General features: G+C 40.9%; 1 protein-coding gene and 1 long non-coding RNA gene across 3 annotated transcripts in view; one reads left to right on the top strand and one right to left on the bottom strand.

The window, feature by feature from the left end:
• Window positions 1-16,300, bottom strand: part of COPS2 (COP9 signalosome subunit 2) — a 20,487-nt gene extending 4,187 nt beyond the window's left edge. Inside the window, exons 1-10 of one of the 2 annotated variants that reach the window (XM_083712793.1) lie at window positions 15,978-16,300; window positions 8,885-8,998; window positions 7,643-7,720; window positions 5,519-5,644; window positions 3,882-3,971; window positions 3,705-3,782; window positions 2,626-2,800; window positions 1,844-2,022; window positions 1,693-1,745; window positions 987-1,084 (exon numbers count right to left, since the gene is read on the bottom strand). In XM_083712793.1, coding sequence (XP_083568919.1) covers window positions 987-1,084; window positions 1,693-1,745; window positions 1,844-2,022; window positions 2,626-2,800; window positions 3,705-3,782; window positions 3,882-3,971; window positions 5,519-5,644; window positions 7,643-7,720; window positions 8,885-8,998; window positions 15,978-16,031 — 1,045 coding nt within the window. In that variant the 5' untranslated portion in view covers window positions 16,032-16,300. Of the gene's footprint in view, window positions 1-986; window positions 1,085-1,692; window positions 1,746-1,843; window positions 2,023-2,625; window positions 2,801-3,704; window positions 3,783-3,881; window positions 3,993-5,518; window positions 5,645-7,642; window positions 7,721-8,884; window positions 8,999-15,977 lie in introns of both variants that reach the window. The other variant, XM_083712792.1, reaches the window with a different exon arrangement.
• LOC310831815 lies at window positions 621-2,619 on the top strand. Its single transcript, XR_014557985.1, has 3 exons — window positions 621-739; window positions 1,433-1,530; window positions 2,204-2,619. It is a non-coding gene; the product is annotated as an uncharacterized lncRNA (long non-coding RNA).
• Window positions 16,301-16,522: the final 222 nt, after the last annotated feature.

Raw genomic sequence — 16,522 nt, forward strand, 5'->3', positions numbered from 1 at the left:
AATGGTAGCTCAGTTTGCAAACAAACTGGGCACCAACCTGTAGAAAGTGGAAGTTTCCCAAGTAAATGTCACCAGGTTCAATTCCTGGCATCTTTAGTTAACAGCTACTCAAGACACACTGAGCTGAAAAGGATACTGATTGTTAGTATAGTTCATTAGAGGTCAGGGCTCTAATAGCAGAGGGATATAACACAAAGGTTGCCCTACACCTTCGGCTGCCCCATGATATATTGGATCAGAGGCGAGGAGGTTAGTCACACTTTATTTCCTCCCTGGGCCACCCCTCCCACTCATCCTTGAAAGCAGCCTTTCTCAAGCTTGGGTCCCCAGATGCTGTTGAACTACAACTCCCATCAGTCCTGACCACTGGTGCTGCTAGCTAGGGATGATGGGAGTTGTAGTCCAACAACATCTGGGGACTCAAGGTTGAGAAAGGCTACTCTAAAGCTTCAGTGATGGATTATGTATGCTCCCTCTGCTCCATTCCAGCCAAGACTGCCCCCCTGCCCCAATCTTGTTTCTCTTGGCAACTGGGCAGATGTCTCCTGGATTGCCCATGTTGGTGGTTAGGATCAGAGTATGTCCTGGTTTCCCTGGCAACCAGGTCCAATACACTCTAGCCCACCAGCAAACGGCTGTGTGGGACAGTGCGCTAGTCTCACAGATAATCAGGGAGACTCTTTCTGATGTACCATCATGAAGCTGCAACGTATGGTTCCTTCTCCCAACCCCAACACAGGTAAGCTACTCAGCGGCCAGTACAAATTGTTAATACTTAAAATCTATTTTTTTCTTCTTCCAGTCAAACTCCTGCCAATTTTTGTTTTGCAAAATCATTTTATTCAGCCTTATCTAGCACAAATTATTATTTCGGTTACATTTTTATCATGCTTTCGCTACAAAAGAAGGCATTTTTTTTTATACACTGTGGACATGGATGAGGAGCTCGGGCTGGCTAAAATCACAAGACTTCTTCACAGCTATACCTTCAATGTGTTCCCTTATGAAGGGATCGTCCATGATGTTACTGTGATTTGTCTTCAGAATCTTCTCAAATTCAGTGATGTCGTTATTCTGATAGGCACTTCAAGTGAGAAAGAGAGCATGTGCACTGTATTACAATTTAGTCAATTAGGAAAGAAAACAGATAACAGAATTTGATTGCTATGATCCAAACAGAGGCGAACACATTATCTATAGTGAGCTTTACCCCCCCCAGTTTCCGAGGATCAACAGAAACTGAAGGTGAGTATTCAAATTGCGAAGTATGACCGAGGGCTTGGGCAAAGTGAGTGTACTTCTCTTTCAGCAGACCTCCATACCACTACAATAGAAACTACTTTTGGAAGTCCCCTGTTTCAAGAATGGCTTGCCATGTGGTATTAGGCGAGGATAGGGGTTTGACAAACACACATTTTTTATTCTTTCATAGGGCCTGGGGTTAGATGAATGGTTCTGTGGCTACTGGCCTGTATGCAGAGAATAAGGATTTTAATATTCAGTGCAATCTCATTTACGGTAAAACGGAATGTGAGCATGCCTTCAGCACATTTTGAAAATCTGAGATTTGGTAAACTTTCTTCTGTTAAGGGTAATTTTGACACCAACATTTGAGTTTGTTTCTACTGCTCACTAGATTATTTAGATTAAAATTTGCTTCTAGCTTTGCCCTTAAGGGAAACTAGCTCTTACCTTACTAAATTTGTCATTGCTAGAATCTCTGGATCATTTTTGTATGGTTTTGCCTGAACAGGACAGAAACAACAATAAGCATATTTAGATACCAACTAAAAGGTTTATGCTAATTGCCTTCATACAAGCAGTAAGAAACTGACAACTGTACCTCCTGAGAGTCAAATGGGTTTATTCCAGACTTCATCAGCATGTTTGCTAGGACCAAATATTTTAAGCAAGTGGTTCTTCTTGGACTCCCTGATTCATCATAATTCTTGAATGCTTCAAAGAAATCAGTATGTGCCTTTTCAAATTCACCTTCTCTTAGGTGCATTTTACCACCACATTCTGAAAGAAAAACAAGTAGAGATCAATATTGTTGTCTTACAATTACCAGACATATTCCATCTAGCATGCTATGTTTTTTCAATATGGATACCAGCAGGACTTCTAGAAATGACCTTTTATTTTCTAATTCTGACAAAGGGCAAACACACCAAATAACAGAACTTCATTTGTAAGCTTCCAGATTGTACAACCTACTCCAAGCACACATTCTAAAGAGAACTAAAGAAGGACACTGCCACCCTGGGGCAAAGATTCAACTGTTACACTAAAAAAAAATAAAAATCCTACTATAAATACATTTGTTCAGATGGAATTATTCCAAATAGAAAACTTCAAATCATGGAAACATTATGTTGTGGAATATGCCTTGAGCAAACAATATGCTAGGATCTGCATCTACACACAAGGAAGTGATGCATTCCTACACAAACATTATTTCCTGCATCATGTACAATCCAATAAAATCCTTTGCAATAAAAGCAGACGAAAGATGCTCACATTTTAACTACCTGACTTTATACAATAGGAAAATACAGGATAAATGCAGTGAACTAACTAGACAAATGCTATGTGATCTGATAACGAAATGTAAACAGCACTTGCCTCTGATGACCCCCATGATCAGTGGATGGGGGATGGCAGACTTGATGTGCAATGACTGTTCATATAGTGCTTTAAGTTTTTTATTATTTTTCTGTGCTGTATACATTTGAATTTCCAAAGCATATATTTCCAATAGCTGGGTACCCTTCTTAAGGTCGTCTTCTCCATCATCGGTCTAACAAAAAGGAAGAAAGATGTGCACTGTAAATTGGGAAAGAAATTACGACTCTCTTCTCGATAAAAATCTTAACCTGCACTCTTAAATATAATCAGAACTTAAAGCATAATATTATTTCACATTCCATATAAGCTTTCCTGGGACAGAAAACTGAAGTAGTGTCTTGCATGTTTTAAAAAATCTACACACATTTTTAAAAAAACCCTAATCTTACTAAAAGGACAGAAAAAATAGTCACCATTTGTTACTGATCACATTAGTTGAATGTAGATGCATAAAGCAAAAAATCAACACAATATGTAGCCTGTTACTGTTTTGCCAAACCATAACAATTACAAAACTAATTTCTATTTCCGTGTAAACTGATATAGTGACTTAGGCTATTTAGGGCTTCTTTGATCATAACTTGTACCTTCGATGAGCTCCAAAAACATAGTGGCAACCAATGCAAATGAATAACTTATCAGAGTCCTGACATCACCAGCAACAGAATTCGGAACTAATTAATGATTCTGTATCATCTTCAAGGGCACTGCATACAGTGCATCTGAAAAACTAACTTGGCACACATCTCTGTAGCACATTCTTCTTCTATGCAACACTCACCAGAGACAGAAAGGGGATGAAGCCTTGTATTGGGTACGGTCTTTATAGGACTTTAGATTTGTAGTGTTGAATATAGGACCTTTGTAGTGATACAATCACTGTGAAACATTTCTCCAGAGGTGCTTGCCAAACCACCTCATTATCAAGTTTTGGGTGTTTTATTCAGTATTGAAAATCTGCCTTTTAGGGTTGTCGCAAGGCAACTCACAACGTAATAAAACACATTATAAAAAATAAAATCCCCCCTGTAATAAGTACATTTTGAAAACAGTTAAGAAAATAGATTGTAACATACCTGGCATGACTGATGGAGCTGGCGCAAAATCTTCTGTAGTTTCCCATACTCTTCTCGTTCTAAATATAATTTGCCAAGCTGTAAACAACAAGTTGCTTTTTAAAAACATACTGTGAGTTCTAAACACACACTTTTAAAAAAATTACTTTAAAACAAAATCCCCATTGCCCATTATACCTTTGTGTTTGTCTTAAACCACAATCTATCATTCTTAGCATCTTTCAGAGCTTCAAGTGTTGTCTCATAAAATTCCTGAAGCAAATCCATCTGGCATAAAAAATCAGAATTCTATAATTGTAAACAGCAAATTTGTGTCTGTTAATAAAGTCAACATGAACATACGCAAAGAGCAAGATTAAACTACAGTATGTAATACATCAGATGAAGAAATCAACAACTTATACATTGTAACAACTATTTAAGGCATACATACTTTTTTATTGAGAAAAACTTAACAAAGAATAACTTCCAATATCTTTCCCAAGGAGTTCTGCTTAATAGTTAAGATGTGCCACCATTTCTTGGGCATAATTATGTACCCTCACCTGGGCTCTCAATTTCTCTGAAAGCTGTAGATTCTATTCCCCCTTTATGGGAATAAAGCTTCAGCAACGTCCCCTCTCCCCATCTTTTGGCCCTCACTAAACTGAGTCAATTGTTCGTGTTGGAACCTAATTGGCTGCTTTCTTTAGGCAGCAAGGATGACAGAGCAGCCATAGTAGTGAAAGGAGGATAATGTAGAGTCCAGGCATAGGCAAACTCCAGCGCTCCAGATGTTTGGGACTACAATTTCCATCATCCCTAGCTAACAGGACCAGTGATCAGGGATGATGGGAATTGTAGTCCCAAAAACCTGGAGGGCCAGAGTTTGCCTATGCCTAGTCAGTCATTTGGATGTGAGATTTATTAGCATTCATAACTGCTCAAGCTATTCTCTAGCTGCAAAAGTAGAAATAGTGATTTCTCAAAAGGCTCTGGGTTTTTGCCAAGAGCTCTTGTGTCATGCTATTTATCACTCACAACTCTAGGCGACAGCTCTTCAAAGTGTCTTGGAAAGACACAGGCTAGGGTAGCTCTTCCTGACCCCAGAAAACTCGGCCCATGAAAGCAAGTCACACAGAGCTCATGGCAGAACCAAAATACTTCTGCAATCCAACTTTTAGAAGCAAACCCAATCAGGCAGGGATTTGAAAACCTAGTACATGCAGATGCCAACTGTTTTAAAACTGAGATAGTGTTTTGGAACTGTCCTGTTGAAGTATAGCTGACAGAGCAACAACAATAAAGCTGGAAGGCTCAAGGATTTCATGGCCTTCTGCAGAACCCCTCCAAGAACATTCTTCAGCATTTTTTAAATAGCCTGCACGTTTCTGATGGGCGGAGAAGAGCACTGCATTGTTACATATTAGATTAGGGTGGGGTGGTTTTTTTGCTGATTTCTGTTAAGGAATCAATGAGTGCTGACAGGGCTCTGTTGAAATCCCCATATTCTCTCTCTCATCCTGAGCACAGTCTAGATACACCAATGTCAGTTCAGTACAGTTCATACGACATCCTGAGAAACCCTAGGTGACATTAAATTGCACACAGGTGCTCAGTCCATGAAAATTCACAACGAAAACATTCTCTATGATTTAGAAGTGCAAATCTGCAGTTCTAAATTATAAATCTAACTCAGTGCTCTCCCTACCTAGTTTACTGATAGCGCGCGCGCGAGAGAGAGAGAGTAGCTAGAGGCAACAGTGCAATTATTCTCAAAGTTCATTTTTTTAAAAGGTGCAAAACCTAGAATTTGGAAGGAAGGATAATCTAACCTGCTTGGAAGTGGAGATATAATCAAGAATAGAATTGATGGATTTTTCGGAATAATTCCTTGTAACTGCGCTCCGTATGTATGTCAATAGTTGTTTATATCTGTTCATCATTTCAGGAAAGTTAGTCTGCAAGGGAGAAATAAACAACTAAGCATTTAGGACTAGAAGCAGTCTAACTAGTGGCATTCAAAAATAATCACACAAAAGTGTATATTTTTGGTACACTGCATGTGTACCAAAACTAGAGGTGTGCAATTTTAAAACCACAGAGTGTGCATACATTTGGAATGAGCACATTACTCACAGCTGGAAAAGTGGGATTGATTTAGTGTAGATGTTTTAGAAGAAAATGACCTTACGTAATACAAATACTATATAGGAGGATTACCAATGAGGCATCTGCAGGTGCAACAGTACTTTTGAACTTTCCCTGGTACCTGCAAATGTGGTGAGGGTGGCTACCCTTTTCCTCGAAAAGACATGAAGTTGGAGGAGGAATCTTGTAAAAGCAATACTCTTTGAATTCTATGTGCTTTCAAAACTTAGTACAGCAGCTAAACAGAAAGAGGAGTGACCAAGTGGGGGAGGAAGGAAAGGGCAGCAATCTGAGAGGAGGAAAACAGAGTGACCGGGGGTAGACAGTGGGGTGCTACAAGTGTCAACAGAGAGAAAAAGGCATATGCACACAGTAAAATGGATCATTCTGAAACTGCAATTTTTCATGGTCTCCCTCTCCCTGCATGAACATAATCAAATCACAGATGACATGTCTCCATTGAACAGAACTATGAAAATTACAGATCTGATGCTGTCCAGTGCTACCATATTGCAAAAACCTGGATCCAAGGTAGAGATCTCTCTGCATCCTCAACATTTTGTACAAGGGATTCCCACAAAAACACCATCCAATCATAGGTCACCTGTGTGTTCTGTGATTTGTTAATGTTTTTGTTATCGTCATCCTATGTAAAAATCTTGAAGATCTAGAAGGGTCCATGCCTTATATCAATGTTTTTGCAGTGCCAAAAAGCACTGTGTGTGTGTGTGTGTGTGTGTGTGTGTGTGTGTGTGTGTGTGTGTAAACTCATATAGAACCAAGCAAAGTAATTCTGCTGGACCCAACTTTTGCCAAGACTCCATGGAATGGCATTGTGTGTGTGTGTGTGTGTGTGTGTGGGTGTGTGTGTGTGTGTTTCTGTCTGTTGGGTATGTGTGGCCTGGTGGAGAGAAGCAACTAGAGCATGTGGTCCTTATGTCATTCCCTCAAAGTTCTAAATGTGACCACCGCACTATGAAAGTTTCAATCTAACATTAAACTTCGGTTTAGCATTACATGCACAAGCCTTGGACTCATGCAATCCTCACCCACTCACCTATAGTTGTGAGAACAGCACAGGAGTTCATTTCCATTTACCACAATATGTTACATCTGAACACTAAACTGTGATTAATCTTAACCACAGATTATTGAAACAAGATAATTAAAAACCATTATTTATGAAGTTGGCTTTTTCAGTAAAACCATTCTTTAGCATTCTGACATAAGCTAAATTGCAGTTAAAATGGGAAGCAAAAGTTTATAATCTAATTCTTGCTGCCAAGCAGGAGAGGGGAAGAAGGTTCAAGTCTCATTCACGTAAGGCTAAATCAAACATTACTGTTACGCAGTCTTCAAGATATTTCTCCCTACAGGATATTAATGGATACTTAAGGAAGATGGAAACAGGTTCTATGTGTGTTTAATGCATTAAGACCCACAGGTATAAAGCTTTATTATTACTTTTACAATGATAAGGTTCGCTGTTATAGGCAGTAGTGCCAGTATATATGAAAACTAGTTTATTTCTAGTTTGAAGAGGGCATCAACGTTTTTACTTAAAAAAAAGAAATACAGACACTTTTACAAGAAATATACTGGTTTGGGAAATCTCTCATATGCATTTATTAATTTATTCATTATAGAGCAGTCTTGTGGAGTTATATCAGCAATGAAGTGCCTTTTGGGTACATGTAAGCAAATGAAAGGAGGAAGACTGCCATTTGATAAAACTGGCTTGAAGCCCTACTTATATGGTTTCATTTCAAATACAGAAAAATAGCAAGGAGAAACAGTATACAGCTTACCAATTTGAAATTTATTTTTATCATCTGTTTTAGTGCTTTGAATCCCCATTCTCCCTTTTCACCTTCAAGCTCCAAAACCTATAAAAAAAACCCACATAAATCAAAGATAATTGTTTTTCTAGATATCTGTAAATTTCATTAAAAGTTATGCTGAAGCCTATTTAACAATCTACCAAGGCAGTCCGGAAATGCTTTTGCAATGTTGTCATTCTACTAACTCCCACTGCTGTCTTACTTGATAGCTTGGTGATGGTCAAAGACATAGATAAATCTTCATCAAGAACTCACTCCTTCCCCACTATTTTGCTGATTCTGTGATGGTTCATATTTACCATGTTGTGTAAAAATCCCATCCAATGCAACTTTTCAAGCATTATTGGAATTCAAGAATTCTGGACCTATTACTGAGTATTCCAAGTTAGGCTGTACTGGAATTTATATATGCTGTAGAACATGAATGGGCCACCCAGAGATCTGCTAGAAGATCCTGATCAACCTTCTGCTATAGAACAAAAATAATTTTAAAAAGACCTTGAGATTTCAAAAATAAAGCATATGTATTAGTTTCTCCCTTGCGTTATGTTCTGAGACTAATGTGTCTTTAACAACTTAAAAAGCCGTATCACAAGCAAATATAATCAAGAAACCACCAGAGTAGTGCATAAGTGGATGAAACCAGCAGGAGTCTGGCTTGTGGTATTGTCCAAGCAATGAAGAAAACAAACCACAAGCCTGGGTTTGGACAGAATGGTAAGTTAGGCCTATTCTGTCTGTGGCACTGCAGCAGCAGGGGAGGGGTCCTGGAAACTTTTGAGCAGCATGCATGAGTATGCTCCTTGTCTGCATTAAGCCAAACTATGGTTTAACATGACATATGAACCATGCCTATGTCCGCACTGACATTGACGCTAAGAGTGCTTAGCCCAGACCACATTATGCATACCTGCTTCATACTATGGTTTGATAACGTCTAGAGTTAGAAAGCAAAACATTAGCCATAATTGGCTAATGAAGTGAGGACGAATGTCCCAAGACTAATGGGCAGAGTTACAGCTGCATCAGGCCACCATAGATCAGAAAGCTCTTACAAACTTGGAGGAAAACATTTAGTTGGAACATAAGAATAATACTATTTTTTTATTTGTACCCCGCCCTCCCCAGTTGGAGCCAGGCTCAGGGCAGCTAACATCATAAAACACAGTAACATGTGTACCAATATAAAGAAACAAAAAAACTATAAACCTTCTGAAAACTGCTGAGTGCTGCTTTGGGGTCATCTTCCTTCAGGGCTTTAGAGTTATAGTACTGATTCTCCAAATCCACATTTGGTTCAGAGTTGCTGTCTTCAGAATATTCCTACGTTCAAAGGGTGGAAAGCAATAATGCAGGTTAAAGCATTAAAAATACTAAGTGATTTGTTGATAAGATAAGAACAGGGGGTTGGGGAGTGGGGGACAGACATCAACCTATGTTGCTATAGTTTGACTTAAGAAGAGTTATATTTACATTTTTAAAAAAATATATTTCAAACACAAGTACACATAATGCTGAGATGCAAGGGCAGCAGTCCTTACTAGTACACTTTTGATCTACTCAAAATAAATTTCAGCCAAAAATAGTAACAGCTTTAGCTTAAAAAAGGAAAAAGCCCTACACATGATCCTATAGTTGATGCTGAATCATAACACATAGCTACCTTCCACAGATAACTGTTTGAATTATGGGCAAAATGGTGAAGCAATAAAGACCAGAATGAGTTCTCAGGCATTTTTTCCAGTTCTTTTAGACCAGGCATAGGCAAACTCCGGTCCTCCAGATGCTTGGGACTACAATTCCCATCATCCCTAGCTAACAGGACCAGTGGTCAGGGATGATGGGAATTGTAGTCCCAAACATCTGGAGCGGAGTTTGCCTATGCCTGTTTTAGACCCATGGTTGTTAACTGGAAGATGTTAATGCAAACCACTAATAGTATCTGGTCTTTGAGAGACTACTGGGGGTTATCTTTTGTTACTACCTCAAAACGGGAGTGTGCACCAGCTGTGTACCCTGAATTACGAGGCAAACTGGACTGGTTCAGGGAAGATTCTCACATTTCTGAGTCAGATCTCACCATTAACAAGGCATCTTCAGTCACTCCTGGGGCTTCTTGAACTTCCAAGACACTTTGCAGCCTTGGCTGTCTAAAAAATGCATCACAGTTGTTCCACCACATTGTGGAGAAATGAAATCAAGCTGTTTAAGGAAATATCCCTTTAGAAGGGCTGAATATCTTTTATTTTGATGGGCAGGTCTACCGTTTTAATCATGATTAATTCCCCAGCGTGCTCTTTTATCACAGAGGTTTGGGAAAGCGATTACAAATTTGTTTTTTCCTCCCACTTGCAAGTCAATGAAGAAAGCTCCAATGTATCCCCTAAAATCCATGAGAGTGGGGCACAGAAGCCCCATCACCATCATTCAAGCTTAGGTTAACACGGTCCTTGCTATGTGTGTGGCAAGAAGCTGTTTTTCCACCACACCATTTTCCCATGCAAGTCCATGGAGAAATCACTTTCTCCCAGAATTGAAGATATATCCTCAAAAAACTATGGGGGGGGGGGCAAAAGCCCACTGCCCACCAAAAATTTCTGATGTAACAAAGTCCTTACTAGGGGTGAATTCCCCCACCCCAGATGTTCCTGGGGATCCATGCTCTTTTCCCCGCTACCACTCCTTTTCCCGCTACAATTTCTATTGTACCCAACCGGAAAACTACTGCAGCTGTCATTCTGAAACTTAGCTGGCTCCAACCCCTCAAAATAGGTAACCATGCCTGCAAATTGCTTCCAATTCTGGCTCAAAGTATAAAAAGAAGAAGCCAAACTTTAAAGATGACCTGCATGAAAACCTCTGGATGTATCAGTCTACAAACTGGCTTAACTCACTTTGAAGGGGCTGCTATACCCACAAACCTAATTTGTGAAGAGAGGGGGGGGGAAAGCTATAGGCATTTTTAGATTCTGAATCATAGTGACCGAGGACTGAGTGTGAGGTAGGGAGAAACACAGCTTCATTTTTACCAGATCTAATTCAGTTGTACTAGTAAGACACATAGCACCTCTGAAATAGATCAGGTTAAACCTTGAGGCAAGTGCACACACCCCACCTCAAATTTGTGCTTGTGTTCACAAGAGTATTTCTCTTTAGAAGTGTAAGCCTGAGAAGGCAACCTTAAGTTTTATTTCCATGAACATGAAGGCATAGGCACACAAAGACAGTTTGGTGGATTGAGAAGTTTAAAAAGAACAGTAAGTGAAGTTATGGCTCGAAAAAGGCAGACATTCTCAGCATGCAGCGTAGCTCCAAGTCATCAACACACGCACATGGCATTAACCTCACTTGTTGCTGTGTTGCCAGGGAGATAAACCTGGGCATTTTTTAAATGTCAGCATGCCCCTTGTCCAATCACAACATAAAAGGAATTGCATAAAATATTCAGAGAGCAAAAACGTATTACATTTCACTGGTAGCAGTTTACTCTGCACATTACGGCATTCTGTTCTTGCAGTAGTCAAGTTCATTGGAGACAGAGATACCTGGTGCACATACAATATCCTAAATATTGGGAGTGAACACCCTCACTTTCTTTTCCTTGTTCTCTGGTATAAATTCCCTAATCTATCTTCTCTTGTCAGCTTTCACGTAACTTAGCCATGCATATGCAGAACGTATGGTTATCTTTAACCATTAACCTGCTGTAACCGCCCTGTTGGATCATACCAAAAGCCTTTTAAATCTACCATTTTGCTCTCACAGTGGAAAACCAGATAGAAAGAGGATGAATTCTTAATGGCTACAGTTGTCGGGGGTGGGGAACAGGTTCAGTTCTCACCCTGGTGATGGCTCTGAATGCATCCTTTTACCTTCTGCTATAGTGGCATGATTGACATTCATTTCCTTGGGAAAAGAGTGTCACCTACACAAATGATTACAGAAAGTTAAAATCTTGTCCCTCCATCCTTAGTTGTCTAGATATTGGTGACAAGGATTCTGCAGGAAGGTGTGGGGCACCTCTTTAAATATATAATCCCTCTCTTGAAATGGACATCCCCAACCCACACCTGTAGCGACAAGCATTTCACTAGTTATTAATGTGGAACTATAAGTGTATGTGAACTTTCCAAAGAAACAGAAGCAAAACATAAAAATCCCTGTGAAAAGGAGATTACAATTTCGGCAGTGCGGAAGTTCAGACAACAAAGAGAAAGAGGCATCAAGGTGAGTTTCACATGCTATGGCTGCAATCCTACACCCACACTGAACTCAGTGGAACTTACTTATGAGCAGACACATCTAGGTATTGCGCTAGGTTTTGGTTGGGGATGAAGATCAAAGTTGAATGCATGCAGATGGCAAAGTGTAGGTGTTCTGGGAGAGTTACAGGAACAAGGGTTTGAAGTTAGTGCCAATGTGCATTGGCTAAATTTATGCCTATCTATTACATTTCAGACGAACAAAAGCCATCAGCTCATCCCTTTTCTGAAGATAACATTATGCAAAACTGTGCAAGTCATGATTGATACAGACATTAACATTAGAATTTATTCTCCTGTTCAATGCTTTTACAAGCTCCTTTATCATTTGTTTAAAGTTTTGTCTTATCCAATGAATGTCAGTTTGTTTTGGGAAGTACAGTATATTGCTTTTTAAAATCATATATGTAAGATGACTCAATGTTTGTATAGCTTTGTTTAAAAGCGTCTGCAATGTAGTTTTCCTTAAAGCATGCTCACTGATCTGTGGAAAGCAAAGCTGTTACTATGCAAATTCCACCTTTTAAGGGTAAATACACACACTTGATGTTCAATACTTATTTCAGAATCCAACTGCTGAGAAACAGTGTCCTCCTCCATTTCAAAAGGACAGCATCAAATATCCCTTTGGTACATCACAGCATCACCAGTAAACAGAAATGGATTCTTAACCTGTTGAATTCCTGTCTTACAAATAATTATATCTACTATAATGACCCTACAGCAAACATCTACACACCCAAACTATGTCCTCATGTATTGTAACATGGCAAGAAAAGTCAATTGCATGGAAGAAAAATAAATGCCATCCAGCAACATGCTTAGTTCTCCCTATCCAATATGCTTTCAGTTCATGCTGTGTTAGGGGGAAAGTGAGGAGGGCTTTTCCACTGCTACTACACCTACCTAACAAGTGACTGGTGCTCTCTTGCCGGTAACTTTTATCTCCAATGCAAGGAGAGAGGGAGGCGACTTTGCAGGAACAAGCATAGCTACCTGTGATTGCATTTTCCTGGACTAGGTGAAGTTATGAAGAAACGGACAATAGATGAACGTATGGGGGTGGGGAGCTACTGGTGTGAAAGAGTGTATCAAGAAACAGTGGTATGAAGCTTATTTAAAGGCATGGTGTGCTTCTAAATATTTCTGCCTTGCTGGATCAGAAGGTCCAGCACTGTTTCCACCAAGGCTCAGGCAGATGTTTCTGAAAGCTTATAAATAGGACATTAAAGAGACAGTTGTCTCCTGCTTGCCCCAGCACCTGGTTTTCAAGGACAAACTGCTTCTGCACATGAAGGTTCTATTTAGCAATCATGGCAAGTGGCTGTTAACCCTGCATTAACAAGAATAAAAACAAACGGTACCCCCTCCACAAAGCATGCTGTACATAGTTAAATAATGAAACTTGCTCCCATAGGAGACAGTGATGGCCACCAACTTGGATGGCTTTAAAAGAGGATTAGCCAAATGCAGGGAGGAAAAGGCTATCAATGGCTACTAGTCATAACGGCTATGTTCTACCTCCACACTCTGAGGCATTATGTCTCTGAATACCAGTTGCTGGAAATCACAGGTAGGCAGAGTTGTGCTTGCAGACTTCCCACAGGCATCTGGTTGGCCATAGTGAGAACAGGATGCTGGATAAAATGGGCAACAGGACTGATCTAGCATGCTCTTCTTATATTCTTATGTGAGCTTGTGTTCCGGCAACATCTGAAGAGGCACAGGTTTCCTACGCTGATTTATAAAGGGACCTGTATAGTAGACTTCTATTGCTTTCTTTGCTTGATTCACAATGTAATAATCCATCCAGCACTCTACAAGTTAGTTTGAATGATTGTTCATTGATCCAACTAAAATTCTGTGCCCAAAACTCTCCTCAACCTGCAAATCTGGGTAGTGAATATGATACTTGTGTCGCAAAGTATGGACACATGTTTAGATCAAAGATGAGGAACCTGTGGTCAGCAGTCAGGGTTGATGGGAGTTGTAGTCTAGCAATATCTCGCAGGTTGCTCAGCTCTCTGAAAAAAAGCACTTGTAAAATTTTGTGTAAGTGGAAAAGTTCAACTACACTGAAACTATGTTAATTTGCAGTAGCTCCATATCTATGCTGATGCACTGCATGGTTGTTGGGTATCTTAATTAATTCCTTAATTCTGTAAGTAAAGGTTATATTGCATTCTAGAGGAGGAAAGGTGTTCCATTCTCATCCAATAATAATAATAATAATAATAATAATAATAATAATAATAATAATTTTTTATTTATACCCTGCCCTCCCCAGCCAAGGCCGGGCTCAGAGCGGTTTACAAGCAATAATAAAAACAAGATGAATTATTACAACTTAAAAACAAAAATAAAATACAACATTAAAATAATGGAACATTATCAAGTCAATATGCATAGAAAAGTTGTGGAGCGGGGAAATATAGCAATTTTAAACACTACATATCTACATATCTGTCAAAAAGTTATAAACTGACAGAATCCTTATTTCTAATAATGCTAAACCTGTGACTATCATACATCAAGGTGTACGTAATCTACTGTCGTCTATGCTGACTGACAGCAGTCTTCCAAGGTTACAGACAAGCACCTTTCCTAGCTGTGCTGCCTGAGATCTTTTTAACTTGACATGCCAGGAGCTGGACCTTGTGAACTATGGGTCTTCATTAAGATAACTGTCACTCTATCCCTCTTGGCGGAGCCTGTACAGGATACTATAATATACCCATAACATATCTGTCAGTGTTCTGAAGGGTTTATAGATGTGAGAAGAAATATACACATCAACAGTCAAGAGTTTGAGATTAAGGCTATGCTTGTAATTTCTTCTCTGTTTGAATGGTTCTTTGGAAAGGCCATAAGAAAACAATAAGTTCACAATGAAATGATATATGGACATGAGGAAGCTGTAGAAACTGACATTACACATAAGCTGTTGCTAAAAGGAAGAAGCATGACTTTTCATTCAATCCTACGCATGGCTTCTTGGAAATCGATTCCCACCAAGCATGCATAGGACGGCAATCTAACAGTATTCCGTGTTTTATATTAAAACAGGAGAACTTCATAGCACAGGCAGCAAATAACTACACAGTTCTATGAAAATTTCAAAACTGTTTTCCTCTGTGTAATCATAAGTACACAAATGATAAGGAATACACAATAGACAATATATCCAGACTCAAATACCTCTAAAAGAGATGCATGGCACATTTCAAAACAATTATTTTTTAAAAAAAACCCAGCAATATCACATCTATTAAACTTAGTCACTGCCTCAAATTTTAAGAGTTCCCTTTCAGCAACACAGACCGATTCCTACTGCAAACACACATGTGTACACACACTCAGGAAAAAAAAATCAGGAGGTGAAGGAGAAAAAACACCACGTGAAGCAGTAACCAGCGTTATACAGAAAAGGCCTGTTTCCCACTGCAATGTATCCCAGCCGGAGTGCATCTGTGTGCTAACCCGTTTCTTACCTCCTCGTCTCTGAGCTGACCCTGGCAGAGACAGCGATCACCCCTAAGCACCCGAAAGGGACTGATTCTGGCTCCCTCCTCTTCGATGTTCAGGTATTTTAAGAGTGCGGGGGGGAAACTGTACTAGGGCCCTCCTAAGCGCTTTCGTCCCTGACTTTCCAAATCCAAAGAAACGGTTCTTTAACCCACAGGGGGCCCAGACTTCTGGCTGGGCCTGAGGAGGGGCCTACTTCTGCAGCCTCAGGTTTTGACTGGGCTGGGGGTGGTCGTGGCAGGATGAGACACAGAGAAGGTAGGTGTCCCCCCCCTTTCGAACTATCCCCACTCACGAGCTTCCTCTGCCTGCCCCACTTCCCCACCTCTGAGGCGGGGGGAACAGGCTGGCCTTGTCACTGCACTTGAAAGGAAGGCGAGGGAAAGCACCCCTGAGGGAGTCGAGAGGAGGCTCCGGAGGACCCCCTCCCGGCCTGGAAGCTCGGCCTCTCCCCGCCGCCGGGCGCCGGCCTCCCTTTCCCCCGCCGCAGCCCGCCTCCACCCCCTCAGCCTTACCAGGTCGTAGTCCTCCTCATCATCGCACATGAAATCATCCTCCATGTCAGACATCTTGGCCGGAGGACGCGCGCGCGCGGGGGGGGGAGGGGGAGGGGAGGGGAAGAAAGGGGCGGAGGGGAGGGAGGAGAAACAGGCTGCGGCCGGCCCCTCTCCTCTCCCACAATGCCCCGCGGCTGCTCCTCAATGTGACTCTGTTCTCGAGCGAGATGGGGGGGGCGATGGGGATTTAGGCGCCGCGCGCGTGCGCGCACCCGTCGGCTCCCTTCAGGTGGGGGTGAAGGGGAGGGGTGTTTTTTTTTAATCGCGCGCGGCGAGTACGGAGCCTAATCGAGGGTGCACCAGTAGGCCTGTGGTTGGCAACCGGGCCCTTAGCAACCGGCTGGACCTGACTAGGCCTCAGAGGCGAGAGAGGAGGGAGGCGCTTCGGCCAGCGCTGCTGCGTGCGTGAATCAGCGCAGCCCTTTCGTTTCCTTCCCTCTCTTGTCTTTTCAAGGGCGAACGCTGTTGTGGTCTCCTGCCCTTGGCACTACCGGAATAAAAAA

The sequence above is a fragment of the Podarcis gaigeae genome (genome assembly GCF_964106915.1).
Source record: "Podarcis gaigeae genome assembly, chromosome: 14".
NCBI lineage: Eukaryota > Metazoa > Chordata > Lepidosauria > Squamata > Lacertidae > Podarcis > Podarcis gaigeae.